Raw genomic sequence first — 15,572 nt, 5'->3', positions numbered from 1 at the left:
TCAATGGAAAAGTAGCCCTGGGCTCAATCCCCAATACCAAAAGAAAAGAAAAGAAAAGAAACTACTATAAAAGGTGAGAAAATTAAACCCAAAGCAAAATGTCGAATGAACATAACAAAAGATATCCATGAAATTGAGAACAGAGAAAAAAAATAATAAAACATAAGCAAACTCTCTCCATCAGCATGTAACTCCAGCCTGGAAGAGACACAGATACATGACCCCAAACCATGAGAGAACTGTGTGAACTGTACCCAAAAAAGCCATGGGTAGGGCTGCCAGGAGCATTGGGGACCTAACTTCTACCCTTCTCTGTCCAAAACGCAGAACAAGGAGTTAAGATTGTTCTCAAGCCTTAAGACTTAATGTTTACCTTGCTGAATTTTGGACTCAACTTTAGACTTTCTTCTTGACTCTTTTGGATTGAAAATGTCTGTCTTGTGTCTATTTCACCATTGTATGACAGAAATATATAACTTATTTGAGTTGTTGTTGGAATGGAATAAGTGTATTCTACTAAGAAGAACATGAATTTGGGGGAGCCAGGAGTAGAATGCTATGAACTAATACGTGTCCCCTCCAAAATTCATATTGAAACTTGATCCCCATTGTGGTTATTAAGATAAGGCTTTGGGGGAAATTGTTAAGTCATGATATCTCAGTCTTATAAAAGGGCTGGAGGGAAATAGTATAGGCCCCTTTTACACTTTTTACCCATTCCAATGTATAAGGATGCAATAAGAAAACCCTCACCAGACACCAAATGCTAGCACCTTGATCTTGGCCTGCCTAGACTTCACTTACTAAGAAATAAATATAAATTCCGTTCTATATAAATTACCTCACCTTGGGCATTGTTTTATAGCAACACAAGCTAAAATAAATGTCAATTTATATATTTTATATTCAATTGCATGATTAAACCACTGTTCACTAATCTCAATGTTACCAATTTTTCCCTGTTTCAAACAGTGTTACAACAACCTTATATATGTCACCTGTCCTGAAATTAAATGTGATTCCAGTCCATATCTAACCGGAGCTTTCCACAGAATTTAACAAGCTGGCCCTGAAACTCAAATGGAAGAGTTTAGAAACAAGAACAGCCAAAACTCGGGCTGGGGATGTGGCTCAAAGCGGTAGCGCGCTCGCCTGGCATGCGTGCGGCCCGGGTTGGATCCTCAGCACCACATACAAAGATGTTGTGTCCGCCAAAAAAAAAACTAAAAAATAAATATTAAAAATTCTCTCTCTCTCTCTCTCTCTCTCTCTTCTCTTCTCTTCTCTCTCTCTCTCACCTCTCTCTCACCTCTCTCTTTAAAAAAAAAAACAGCCAAAACTCCTTTTGAAGAGTAATAATATGGAAATTCTACCCCATAAGATTTCAATGTTTTAATAAGGCAAGATAATATTATTGTAAGAAACACATCAATACAATAGAGAGCTTAGAACACATACAAGAAGTTGGTATGTGATAGAGGTAGCACTGTAGAGAAAGGAGGGAAAAAAGTTGAATAAATCAGTATCAGGTTGGGTGTGGTGGTGCACACCTGTAATCCAAGTAATTCGGGGGGCTGAGGCAGGAAGATCATGAGTTCAAACCTAGCCTCAGCAAAACCAAAGTGCTAAACAAATCAGTGAGACTCCGTCTCCAAATAAAATACAAAACAGGGGTGGGGATGTGGCTCAGTGTTTGAGTGCCCCTGATTTCAATCTTCAGTAACCCCCACCAAAAAAAAAAAAAAAAAAAATCAGTGTTAGAACAACTAGATCTCCATTTTGAAAAAGAAAAAATTAGATCTCAATCTCATAGTACATAAAATAAATTCCAAATTTACTAAAGGCTAAATGTGAAATGCAAAATCTCAAAATCTTTTAAAAGAAAACATAAACATGTTTTTAAAAAGGTAAAGATTTTTTTCTTAAGGGTACAAATAATACAAACTAGAAAAGAAAAACTACATTTTTTTAATTTAAAACCTTTTATAATAGTCCATTTTTTATTGCTATAATAAAATACCTAAAGCTGAATCCTTTATAAAGAAACGAGGTTTCTTTTGGAGAAATGGTTTTGTAGGTCCAAGATCAGACAGCCCCATCTCTTCAGCCTCTGATGAGGGCCACATAGCAGATGGTATCACCATGATAGGAACACATGCAGAAAAGATCACATGGCAAGACAGGAAGACAGGAACTACCTGGAGTCCCAAAGAGAATACATTAATCCCTTCAAAAGACAGCACATCCAGTGGTCTAATCACTTTTCCAATAAAGCCTCCCTCTAAAGGATCCACCACCTCTTAACACTGTCACACTGAGGACCAAGTTTCTAGCACAAGAACCTTTGGGGGACACATTCAAACTTTCAAAACCATAGGAAACATCATTTATATGTTACATGGTGAAAAGACGAGCCTGATAGATGAGATTACAAACCCATATAACCCAGTATCAGTGTCTTAAATATATTTCTATTTCTTAAAACTCAGTAAGACAACAAGAAAAAACAACATAGAAAATAAGCAAAGAATATGAACCAGAAGTTCACAAAGGAAGGAGCTCAAATGGCCCCAAAACATATGAAAACATACTCAATTTTACTAATAGGAAAATACAAACCTTAAAAATATGTTTATATAATATAAATTGGCAAAAAATTAAAATTTGTATTCATAAGACCAAGTTTTGGTAAGAACAGAATTTTTCTCAAATTTCAGATGACAGTATAATAGAAAGTAAAGCAACCATTAAAGGACAATTCTTATTTAGTAATGTTAAAAAATAGAACCTTCTATAGTCCTATAATTCTTCTCCTAGGAATCTATCCTAAAGAAATTCTAATCCTTCTATACAAAGTTGTTCAGTAGAGCCCTTTTGGAAGCAATAATTTCAAAAAAAAAAAAGTACTTAACTGTCCCTCAACAAAGAAACAGATAACTATGGTTTAGTCGTAACATTAAATACTTAAAAGTAGTTAGAAATGAAGAAACTTGTCTATTATTAACAACATAGTAAGTGAAAAAAAGCAAATTGTAAAAAGATTCACATAATATAAAATCATTCATGTAATATTTTAACAATAAAACAATTAATGTGGATCGTTTCCATGTGGTAAAAGCACAAAAACATGTATGGATATGACATAGGAATTTTAGGATGATGAAATTTCCTGGGGAAAGAAAAAGAAAGGAAGGGTAACTCTGATTGGGCTTTAATTATTTTTATTTTTATTGAAAGCAGCTCTAAAACAAACATGGCAAAGGGTTAAAATCTATTAAATTTCAGTGGTAATTATAAATGTATAAGTTACATTATGTTTGAATTTTTCTATATATTCATTTCATAATTTAACAGTTTTGTTTTGGTTTTGGTTTTGGATTTGGTACTGGGGATTGAACTCAGGGGACACCCGACCACTGGGCCACCTCCAGATTCTTACTTGGTATTTTATTTAGACCCGGGGTCTCAATGAGTTGCTTAGTGCCTCGCTTTTGCTGAGGCTGGCTTTGAACTTGCAATCCTCCTATCTCAGCCTCCCAGGCCACCGGGATTACCGCCTGGCATTTAACAGTTTCAAAGAGATTTATAGGGCTGGGGATATAGCTCAGAGATAGAGCATTTACCTAGAATAAGGTCCTGAGTTCAATCTCCAGCACAGCAATAAGAATTAAGAATTAGTAGTTCTATAGTAATGAAAGATAAGAAAAAAATAATTCAGCCTAACAAGACTTACTCTATTATAGTGAAACTTCATTATAATGAAGGTGATTAAAATTATACTGCCAGCTGAAGTACAGTCTTCAATGAAACTAACAATGAAAAAAGTATAATGAAAAGAGAAATGGAAATTTTTCTTCAGCTCTTCTTCCTCCAAGTTCTTACATCATAAGAAGTGTTATGTTCCTTTGAATTGGTGACTTGAGAGTTAGATGGATATTACTGTAAAGAGGGGCTGGGGATGTGGCTCAAGTGGTAGCGCGCTCACCTGGCATGCGTGTGGCCCGGGTTCGATCCTCAGCACCACATACAAAACAAAGATGTTGTGTCTGCTGATAACTAAAAAATAAATATTAAAATTCTCTCTCTCTCTCTCTCTCTCTCTCTCTCTCTCCCCCTCTCTCTCTCCCTCTCCCTCTCCCTCTCTCACTCTCTCTAAAAAAAAAAAAAAAAAAGATTAGCTATTTTTAAAAAAAAAAGAAAATTACAGGTTCACAGGGAAGAAACACCCTCCCTATAAAACTAATAACTACAAAATATGGCAGAATTGACCAGTCTGTTGAAATCTCAATACATGTGAAGAGAATATAAATGAGAGAGGCAAAGCACAGGTCTTCATTGGATATAAATGAGAGTAGGCAAACCACAAGTCCTCATTACCAACACTTTACTGAAAGTTCACTATTTGTAGAAGTATAAATGACAAATGAAAAAAAAATGTTAGGTCAGAAAAAAGTACTATACTGTGGTTTTATACTATCTTTATGCAATAGGAATGCTGCCTCTACAGATGAACTTCATTCACAATAAAAATAAAACTCAAACTGCACTTTACAGAACAAAATATAACATGAGACTTCAAAGGCAGGAATACAAGCTGAGCTAAAAAATAATGGAGAGGATTCCACAGAGCAACAGAGGTGCAATAGAGTTGACCATGTTGAGGAAAACCTTGACACCTAGTTAAGGGCTCTAAACTTTAGACTATAAACAATGGAATGCTATTTTAAGTAAAATATACATAACTAGCACAATTTTATATAAGTGACAAAAAAACAGCAACTTAGGAATACGCTATGATGGAATAAAGTCCTGGATGAAGGTAATAGCAGAGAATGAAAAGAACAAATATGAGGCAAAAGTATAGATTTTTATAACAAGCAAGCATAAAGAAAAGAATTAAGAATGACACTAAGCAGCCGTTGTTAAATATCTAGCCAATATCCATTTTCCTGTTTTCCCCAAGTCATGAGATAACAAAGACCAAAAGTCAACAGACTGAATCATGGTGCAAAAGTTCATAATTCATCATAGAAAAGTGTGATGCCTAGTAACACTAATAAACCAGTGCCAAACTAGTCCTCAGCTGCAAACAGTAATTATCTTTGTGACTTAAGCAATTATTAGCTGGTGTTTCTGACTAGGGGGTAAAAAAAGAAAGACAGTGATTTTGTTTTTAAGGAGAAAAGAAAATCTACAGAGAGTTATTTTGAAAGATATATAATTGATTCAACTTTAGACATACTGATACTGTGGAAACGGCAAAATACTCAGGTAAACAAAAGTTCCAAGTTGGTATGACTTGAAATCAGTGGTTGCTTGGATTTAATGAACATACCTTAGATTATAAAGTTACAGATACAAGATTTCTTAAAGATGTCTGCATTGCAGAGATCCATGAAGATACCAGCATGTAGAATTTCCCAAATTTGTTTGACCACAGTACTCCCCTTCCAAAGATCTCTGAAAAACGTCTAGAGATACATGAGTATAGGTGATTCTTCACACTAAATATAGAGTCCTTTAGAAAGAATTCTTATTAAAATATGAAGCCACTAGAAAATCACCATTTTGAAACCCCTAATAAAATAATGGATTCTGGACAGTGATAATTAATAACTGCTAAAATTTTTACCATCATGTGGAACTTTGTAACAAATGTTTATCAGGTTAACAAACCAAAACCCACTGATCAAATCTAACATCTACTATAGTTGAGACAAACTTTTAATATGTAGCATTTAATATGATAGAATGTAAGTATAAAACACTACTAAAAAGGACTGAGGTTATGTGGCTCTGTGGTAGAGCACTTGTCTAGCATGTGTGAGGCACTGGGTACGATCCTCAGCACCACATAAAAAAATAAATGAATAAAATAAAGGTATTGTGTCCATTCATAACTAAAAATATTTTTTAAAACTACTAAAAGTGTTTTCACAAAAAAGAAGAAAAGAACATGAAATTGGCCGGGCACGGTGACACACGCCTATAACCCCAGCTGCTTTGGGAGAATGAGACAGGAGGATCCAGAGTTCAGAGCCAGCCTCAGCAAAAGCTAAGCACTGCGCAACTCGGTGAGACCCTCTCTCTAAATACAAAATGGGGCTGGGGATGTGGCTCAGTGGTTCAGCACTCCTGAGTTCAATTCCCAGTACCCAAAAAATTAAAATTAAAAAAAAGAATGTGAAATTGTATCAAGTCTCTAAATTCAACTATTGATTTGCAGGATACAATAGACAGAAGAATATCCTAAATATCACGAAGACACAATCAGTAAAACACAGAATGTGGGTTTCTTCAACAAATTAACTGCAGAGAATTTTTTTTTAAATGGAGAGAAAACTTATGAATGAAGAATGTTAAGAGATATAACAACAAATACAATAAGAGACTTGTCTACATCCTGATTCTAACAAATCAACTCTGAGAAATCAATTATGAGACTACTGGGAAAATCTGAACATTCACTAGATATTAAATTACATAAGAACTGATTGTGCAGGCTGGGGTTGTGGCTCAGCGGTAGAGCACTCACCTCAGCGGTACAGCACTCACCTACCACTTGCGAAGGCCTAGGTTCAATCCTCAGCACCACATAAAAATAAATAAATAAAATAAAGGTATTGTGTCCAACTACAACTAAAAAAACAAATATTAAAAAAAGAAGAAGAACTGACTGTGGGCCAGGTTTTGTGGCACATGCCTGTATAACAGTGACTCAAGAGGCTGAGACAGGAAGACTATGTTTGAGGCCAGCCTGGGCAACTTATGGAGACCTTGTCTCAAAATATAAAAAATTAAAAGGCCTGGGGATATTGCTCAATGGTTAAACACCCTTGGGTTGAATCCCAGGCTCAAGACAAAAAAAGAAAAGAATGAATGAGTGAATAAATTGTGGGCTGAGGTTGTAGCTTAGTGTTAAGAGTGCTTATCCAGCATGCATGAAGACCTGGGATGGATCCCCAGAACCATAGGAAAAAAAGACAAGTAGGCAAAAAGAATTATGATTATTTTAAGAAAATATATCAATAACTTCCAGTGGGTGTGGTGGCACATATCTGTGATCCCAGCAACTCAGGAGAATGTGGCAGAAGGATTGCAAATTCAAGACCAGACTCAACAACTAAGTAAGACCCTATCTCAAAATTTAAAAAAAGGATTGGGTCGGGGGTATCTCAATAATAGAGCACTCCTGGGTTCATCCCCAGTACCATATAATAAAAATAAATAACTCCCTCTTCTCCCTGTCCCCTAGCCCCTGATAATCACTATTCTTTCTGTCTCTATGAATTTTGACTATCCCAGCTACCTCATATAAACAGAAGCATATGATATCTGTCCTCTTGCAACTGGTTTATTTCAGGTACAATAATGTCTTCAAGGTTTATGCATGCTATTGGATGGCATTTGTCAGAATTTTGTTCCTTTTTTTTTCCCCCCTATACTGTGGATTAAACCCAGGGGCATTCATCCCTAGTGGTCCTCCTACCCCAGGAGTTGCTGGGATTACAGGTATGCACCAAAGAATTTTGTTCCTTTTTAGGGGCTGAATAAATACTCCACTCTGTGTGTGTGTGTGTGTGTGTGTGTGTGTGTGTGTGTATCCCATTTTCTTTTCTCTATCATTCATCAATGGACACATGAGTCATGTTTTATTTTACAGTTCACATCCCTTTACTGAGAAATTTATAAATTAAATTATGCAATATATGATATTTGCTTCAAAATACTCCAATCTGGGAAGATATGGGGGTGGGGGTGATAGTTGAAACAAGATATCATTTTGTCTTATGAGATTAAGGAAGATCAGCTCCTTCTCCAGATGCCTAACATGCTAAAGGAAAGGAGGCCAAGGAGGAAAAGGTTGCCCCACTTTTGCTGTCATGAAGAACCAGGAGGCCAAGAGGTGGTAAATCCCATATTTGATAAAAAGCCCAAAAGTGGCATTGGAAAAGATATCCAACTCAAAAGGGCCCATTTCTCAAATGACCCTGCTACATCTGGCTGCAGCAGCAAAGGCTATCTTCTATAAGCGGCTGAAAGTGCCTCTGGAGATTAACCAGTTCACCCAGGCTTTGGATGGACACACTCACCTGCTTAAATTAGCTCATAATTACAGACCAAATAAAAAGTAAGAGAAGAGGGGCTGGGGTTAGAGCTCAGTGGTAGAGCGCTTGCCTAGCACACTTGGGGCACTAGGTTCAATCCTCAGCACCACATAAAAATAAGTTAATAAAATAAAGGTATTGTGTCCATCTAAAATATATTTTAAATATAAAAAAAAAAAGTAAGAGAAGAAGCAGAGACCATTTGCCATGCTAAGGAGAAGCGGTGGACGAAAGGGACGTCCCAACCAAGAGACCACCTGTCCTTCCCCACCTTAGTGCAGAATGAGAAGGCTTAGCTGGTGCTGACTACACATAGCTTGAACCTGGTAGAGCTAGCTGTCTTCCTGCCTTCCTGTGTTATAAGACAGGAGTTCCCTACTACATCATCAAAAGGAAGGGTAGACTGGGACTTCTTATTTATATCAAGATGCGTACCATCTTTGCCTTCATACAAGTTAACTCAGGAGACAAAGGAGCTCTGGCTAAACTGATGGAAGTTATAAGAACCAAGTATAATAACAGATAATGATGAGATCTACCATCGCTAGGGAAGCAATGTCCTGGGCCCAACATTTGTGGCTCACACTGTTAAGCTGGAAAAGGCAAAAGATAAAAAACTTCCCATTAAAGTAAACTATATATATACTGTTGAGTTTTCTATACAGAAAAATAAAAACTGTCCTACAAAGAAACACTGATAGGGCTGGGGATATAGCTCAGTGCTTGCCTAGCATGTACAAGGCCCTGGATTCAATCCCCAGCACCACACACACACACACACACACACACACAAAAAAAAAAAAAAAAAAAACACTGATAATACCATATATATTGGTCAAGATTTAAAGAAACAAATTTATACTTTGTGGGAGAGAATGTAAACTTTTTTGGAGGACTCTATTTAAGTTTAACATAAACAATTTCCTCCCTCTCCCCCCTCCTCCACCCCCATTTCTTTCTTTTTTTCCCTTAAGTGGCATTGGGAATTGAATACAGGGGCTCATGCATACTAAGAAAGCACTCTACCACTGAACTACCTGTCTGGTCCTTTTTTTTATTTTAAGACAGGATCTCTCTAACTTGCCCAGGGTGACCTCAAACTTGTGAGTCTCCTGCCTCAACTTCCTGAGCAGCTGGGATCACAGGTATATATCAAGCCCAGCTAAAGTACACATTTTACTTAACTGAGATATGACTTCTGGGAACTTATCCTCACATATATGCTTACAAATACAAACAAAGAAGCACATACAGGGATATTAACTACAACAATGTTTACCAAAGGTCCAGACTAAAAACAATGTAAACATCTTATCAGTAGGGAAGGAATGCATAAATCACAGAATAATATAAATGCAATGGAATACTATGTAATTTTAAAAAGGAAAATGAAACAATTCTATGTGTACAAATATGAGACAGTGCCCAATAAATATGTTAAAGGACAAGAACAAGATATTAGAATGGCACTAACCAGACATTCACTATGTCCATTTCTAGCACTGTCACAAACCAAACAACCTAAAACCTCCCATGACAAACCATCAAGGGCTGGGGACGTAAGTCAGTGGTACAGTGCTTGCTTAGTATGCCTGAAGCTCTGGGTTCAATCTCTAGCACCACAAAAGCAAAATCTCCTAAAATGCTGGATAAATTCTAATCAACATCTTCTAATGCATAACTAAGCTCAAAGGATAGTAAAGAAAATCTGTCATTAAGGAGTAGAATAGAGGGCTGGGGATGGGGCTCAAGCAGTAGCGTGCTCGCCTGGCATGCGTGCGGCCCAGGTTCAATCCTCAGCACCGCATACAAACAAAGATGTTGTGTCTGCTGAAGAACTAAAAAATAAATATTAAAAAATTCTTTCTCGGGCTGGGGATGTGGCTCAAGCGGTAGCGCACTCGCCTGGCATGCGTGCGGCCTGGGTTCGATCCTCAGCACCACATACAAACAAAGATGTTGTGTCCGCCGAAAACTAAAAAATAAATGTTAAAAATTCTCAAAAAAAAAAAAAATTCTTTCTCAGGCTGGGGATGTGGCTCAAGTGGTAGCAGGCTCGATCCTCAGCACCACATACAAAAATATTGTGTCCGCCGAAAACTAAAAAAAATAAATATTAAAAAAAAAAAAATTCTTTCTCGGGCTGGGGATATAGCTCAGTTGGTAGAGTGCTTGCCTAGCATGCATAAGACCCTGGGTTCAATCCCCAGCATCACAAAAAAAAAAAAAAAAAAATTCTTTCTCTCTTTAAAAAAAATTTTAAAAAAAGGAGAATAGAGAAAAAAAACCTTTTTTTTATTTTATCCACTTATTTTGTTACAAAAATGTATTACTTTCGAAATTAAAAACAAAATTATCCCTGAAGCGCTCAGAAAAAAAGTTGCCACAAATTTGATAATTAATACCTCCTCTCAAATAGCTACAGCAAAGTAATTTTAGAGCAACTTTTTAGGTATAGCCTAATTTGATTCAACATTTAGTGGCATCTATTAAACACAAGAAACTACACTGGCTTTGGAAGTCCCTATTTTTTAAAGAGCTTAGAATTTTTTAAAGAGCAAGGAGGCAAAAAACATCTATATGATAGGACAGAATATGAAAATAGTCAAATTTTGCATCAACATTTGAAAATTAGCCTGGTGTGGTGATGCACGCCTATAATCCCAGCTACCTGGGAAGTTGAGGCAGGAGGATTCAAAGTTTAAGGCCAGCCTGGGCAATTTATCAAGGCCCTGTCACAAATTTTTTTTAAAAAAGAAGAAAATTAAAGTATAGCCCTTTTAAAAAGGTAGAATACTGCAACTTTTTTTAAAAAGTTAAATAAATCTGTCCAGGCCAGGGCAGTCCACTTTTCTTACTATGAACAGTGATAATTTGATTTTTTTTTGGGGGGGGGGGAGTACCAGGGATCAAACTCAGGGGCACTTAACCACTGAGCCACATCCCAGATCTTTTTATTTTGAGACAAGGTCTCACTAAGTTGCTTAGGGCCTTGATAAGTTGCTGAAGCTAGTTTTGAACTTGCAATCCTCCTGCCTCAGCCTACTAGAATAGTGATAATTTATTAATTTCTAATTCTAAAAAGATTTCAGAGGCATCATTTTACCTTGCACTTTTGGCCAACACCATCTACCTCTTAAAGCAGATTAGGTGTACAGCATAGAAGAATTACTCTATCCAACACAAGGAGCTGAAAAACTTTTGCATAATCACATAATACTGTTTATTGTTCCACAATACTGTTTTTTGTTCAATCGTGCCCTTTCTGAAATCAGACATGGCAAACACTGGCATATAGAGGAATAACTCTACATGTCTGATGGAGAAAATAAATCATAAAATACTATTTATCAACTCATAGAAGGCTGACAGGTTAGGGAAAAATAAATTCTGTGAAATCTCAGTAAGGCAATTATCATGAGCTCAGGATGTAAATTATCTACAGGATGCCCTAAACCTATATGAGTACCTTCAAAGACAGGGCTGGGATATAGCTCAGTTGGTAGAGTGCTTACCTCACATGCACAAGGCCCTGGGTTTAATCCCCAGCACCACAAGAAAAAAGAAAGAAAGAAAAAGAAACTCACTGACATGTTTCTATTCCTGCACTGAATTAGATCAGATTAGAGTATCATTTAAGACAACCTGATAATGACCACTGTATTCCAAAATTCAAGAAAGAATCAGTATTATTTCCTACTGTGATGTTCTTTGGGGGTCTTCTAAATGTTAACCTATTGTAAGAAGTAAAAATGCCTAAGTAACAGTAAAGGAGTGATCCAACTCCTATGTTTTGATGTTCCTCAAAGAGAAGGAGGAAGGAGGAAGACTGGAGAGATGAAGAGGAGAAAAGAAAGGTTTTTAAAAATTAATGGTTTATTTTTTTTTTTTTAATGCGCAGTATTGAACAAAAGAACCAATAAGAAAGGGTCTGGCAGTATGCTCAGTGATAGAGCCCAGAACCCCCTGACTCACCCACCCCCCAAAAAAAGTAGAGAAAAGTGAATGAGCAGTCAGGCTCTAGAGCCAGTATATCTATTTTCCTACCTATGTATGATCTTTTTTTTTAATTATTTTCATATATACTTTTAGTTGTTGATAGACCTTTATTTAACTCATATGCAGTGCTGAGAATCAAACCAGTGCCTCACACATGCTAAACAAGTGCTCTACCACTAAGCCCCCTACGTATGATCTTGTCCAAGTTTTAAATGCTGTGCCCTTACTTTCCTCTTCTGTACAATGAGAATAATAACAGCAATTGTCTCAAAATTGAAGATAAAATGAATTAAATTACATAAAGCAGTTAAAATATGACAACTTTTAAACAAACAAATGGATTTTTTAAAAAGTGTAATAACAATCTATTAATGAGGCTGCTGGAAAATAAACAGCCTGATATACTGCTTAGTAATAAGCCCATGGAGAGCAATTTAGAAATCCCATTTTTGAGAATTTATCACATTGATATTCTTGCACAAGTGGGAAAAGACAGGCATACCATATTTTTTATTTCACACTGGAAACCCAAATGCCATCAAAAGACATAACTAGGGGCTGGGGTTGTAGCTCCATGGTAGAGCGCTTGCCTAGCATGGGTGAGACACTGGGTTCGATTCTCAGCACCACATACAAGTCAATAAAATAAAGGTCCATCAACAACTAAAAAATATTTTAAAAAAGAGAGATGACTAAATCAAGAGTGTCAAATTCATGGCATGATCACTATGTAGCAGTTTTTACAGAACAGAATGAGAACACTGATTTGCTAATATGAAAAGACATGTTTTAAAAAAAGGTAAAAATGCAAGATGTAGAACAGTACAACCCTTTCCATAAAAAATGACAGCAAAATTAGGAAACATTAATCTCCATTTTACACTAAGACAATCTAATAATAATTAGAAGGAACTGGGCAGATAGGAGATCAGATGGGAGGGAAACTTCAAATTGTGTATATATTTATTACAGTATTGCTTTTTACTTTTTTAGTTATGTTAATAGTTTATTTAATATTATTCAAATATTAAAACTTTTTAAAAATATTTTTTAGTTGTAGTTGAACACAATACTTTTATTTTATTATTTTTATGTGGTGCTGAGGATCAAACCCAGGGCCTCCCACATGCTAGGGGAGTGCTCTACCTCTGAGCCACAATCCCAGCCCCTCAAACATTAAACTTTTAAAAATGTTTTTAGAGTGTCAGGCATACATTTCCAGGCCTCAAATGTTGGCTCAACAGTAGTTGTTGTTGCTGTTTTTGTTAGCAAGCTCAAAACACCTCCTTTCTGAAGATTTTTTCTTACACCGACACCAAAGTCTCCTCTTCCTCCTGTAATTCCCAGGCTGCTACTTAAGGAATTTATCACTTTATGCTCAAGTATAAGTGGATTAAAGGGTAAGTCAGTGTTCCACTCATTTTTAACATCCAAGGAGCATTACTTGCACATAATAAGTAAAAATATTTTGGAATAACAGTACTTCAAGTACTTCAAAGAAGAAACCAGCCTATTAAGACCTGAAAATTGAAAAACTTGAATAACTAATTTGATAATGTTCTTTAAACTGCTGCCCAGCCAAAATCTCCTCTTTTTCACTGTTTTTCCTTTTATCTCAGGATTTTTCCTGACATTGACATTATGTCCCACACCAAAATCCTATTTGTATTAACTCTTCAACTCACTGCAAACTTTGAAATGTTGTGGTGTCACAAGTCCCAGCACCTAACACTAACTCCTGTCAAATATATATGATCCTATTAAAGACGCATTTGTCGAATATCTCCTTTTAGACAGACGTTCATAAATTACTTGGTGATTATTAAAGTGCCCTTAACTGGGGAAGAGCTAACACTTGATTCCTAATTTGCTCAAGGTTTTGTTTGTTCTTCTGGTATGAAGGGTATTCAATAACTGACTGCTCAATACCCCTAATTCTAGATGTCACTCCAGCACACATACTCCACTGACAGCTCAACAGTCACTTTTCATGCAGGCCCCTCCCCTTCCCTCCTCCTTCAACCCCCATCAGCTCAAGAGCTCCTTCGCTGTTACTGACAGACACACTGACAGTTCAGAAGATTTTCCCCGCGCGTCCTTTCCTGCAGTTGCAAGTCCACCTCCCCAGCTCTCATCATCCTGTGACCCAATTCAGTCCCCAATATCACCCCTTCCCCAGTCAATCCAAATCACTTCCTAAGTCTCTTCTCAAGAACCTGGCAGACAGCTTTGCAGCCTTTCCCACAAGTACATAATTGACAGCTCCATACCAGATTCCCCAAGTATCCATTCTTTCTCCCTCCCCTTCTACCCCACGTACTGGCTCTTTTCTCCTTATCCCTTGCCGAAAATCCACAGCCCGGTTTTCTAAATACGCTCTCCCCTCCTCCCCACCCCCTTTCCACCACTGACAGCTCAGTCACCTCAACCCCATGTGGCTGTGCCCTCCCCCACACCCTTGCCTTGACAGCTCAGGGTCGGCTCCCAATTCCCCCTTACAGGCCTCCCCCGACCCCAGCAGGGCTGCCAGCAGAGCCTCCCGCCTGGGGTCGCCTCGCCAGGGGGAGGGCTCCACTCACCCACTCTCCCGCATCACGTTGCTGTCTCCGCAGTCACAGGCGCCCCCGGCCTGGCTGCGGAACATGTTGAAGTCGTGTCCGGTATGGTCGCCCTGGTGGAAACACTCAGCGCACAGCGACATGCAGGGGGAGATGCCGCACGTCCGGCAGCGGTAGGCCACGAAGTTGGCTGTCCAGACCAGGCCGCAGAGCGCCGCGGGGTCGTAGGCCCGCACCGCGGCGCAGAACTCCTCGTAGCCGCCGCCGCCCGCCAGAAGGCACTTACACCACTCCAGGGCCTCCTCTTCGGCCGCCCCCGGACCGCCCCCGCCGCCGGCCGCCGCCGCCGCCTCCTCACCGCCCGCAGTCGCGGCCAGCGGCCGCTCGGCACTCAGCACCCGCTCCAGCAGCGCCTGCAGCTCCTCAGCACCTGCGCGGTTGTCCGGGCGGCTGAGGGCAGCCTTGAGGTGCGCTGCAGTGGCCGCCTTATCTAAGGCCAGCCCCGGCGCGGGCAGCTCGGGCTGGGACTGCTGCGGCCCCCCGACGGCCGCCGCGGCCGCCGCCGCCGCCATGATGAGAGCTCAGAATTTGGAGAGTCCAGGGCCGGCGGCTCCTCCCGGGAGGGTGGGGGAATTGACTGCTGCGAATGCTCGGCCCGCCCAACTCTCGCGATATTCCGGAGCGGCCGCGCACCTCCGCCTGGGTCCCCGCCCCTGCACACACCCCCTGAGGTTACGGTCCCTTCTTCCCACCCCTTTCTCCTGGGCTCCGCCTCGGTTCCTTCCCACGTCTCTTGGTTCTCAACTTTCAAAGATGAAAGTCGCTGAAATAAGGCACTGACTTTAAAGAAAATCTTTAGTAAAAGCAAATTTTTCCTATTTACTTAAGATTATGTATGCCTTCCAGA

General features: G+C 38.8%; 1 protein-coding gene across 5 annotated transcripts in view; it reads right to left on the bottom strand.

Annotated features, from left to right (window-relative positions):
• UBR3 (ubiquitin protein ligase E3 component n-recognin 3) overlaps nucleotides 1-15,333 on the bottom strand; it is a 225,100-nt gene extending 209,767 nt beyond the window's left edge. For 3 of the 5 annotated variants that reach the window (XM_081261279.1, XM_081261282.1, XM_081261283.1), the window contains exon 1: nucleotides 14,687-15,332. In XM_081261279.1, the coding sequence (XP_081117405.1) occupies nucleotides 14,687-15,237 (551 nt within the window). In that variant the 5' untranslated portion in view covers nucleotides 15,238-15,332. Of the gene's footprint in view, nucleotides 1-14,686 lie in introns of all 5 variants that reach the window. The other 2 variants (XM_081261280.1, XM_081261281.1) reach the window with 2 other exon arrangements.
• Between the last annotated feature and the right edge of the window lie 239 nt (nucleotides 15,334-15,572).

The sequence above is a fragment of the Spermophilus citellus genome, assembly GCF_964194105.1.
Source record: "Spermophilus citellus genome assembly, chromosome: 11".
NCBI lineage: Eukaryota > Metazoa > Chordata > Mammalia > Rodentia > Sciuridae > Spermophilus > Spermophilus citellus.
This window is presented reverse-complemented; position numbering and strand designations above follow the sequence as displayed.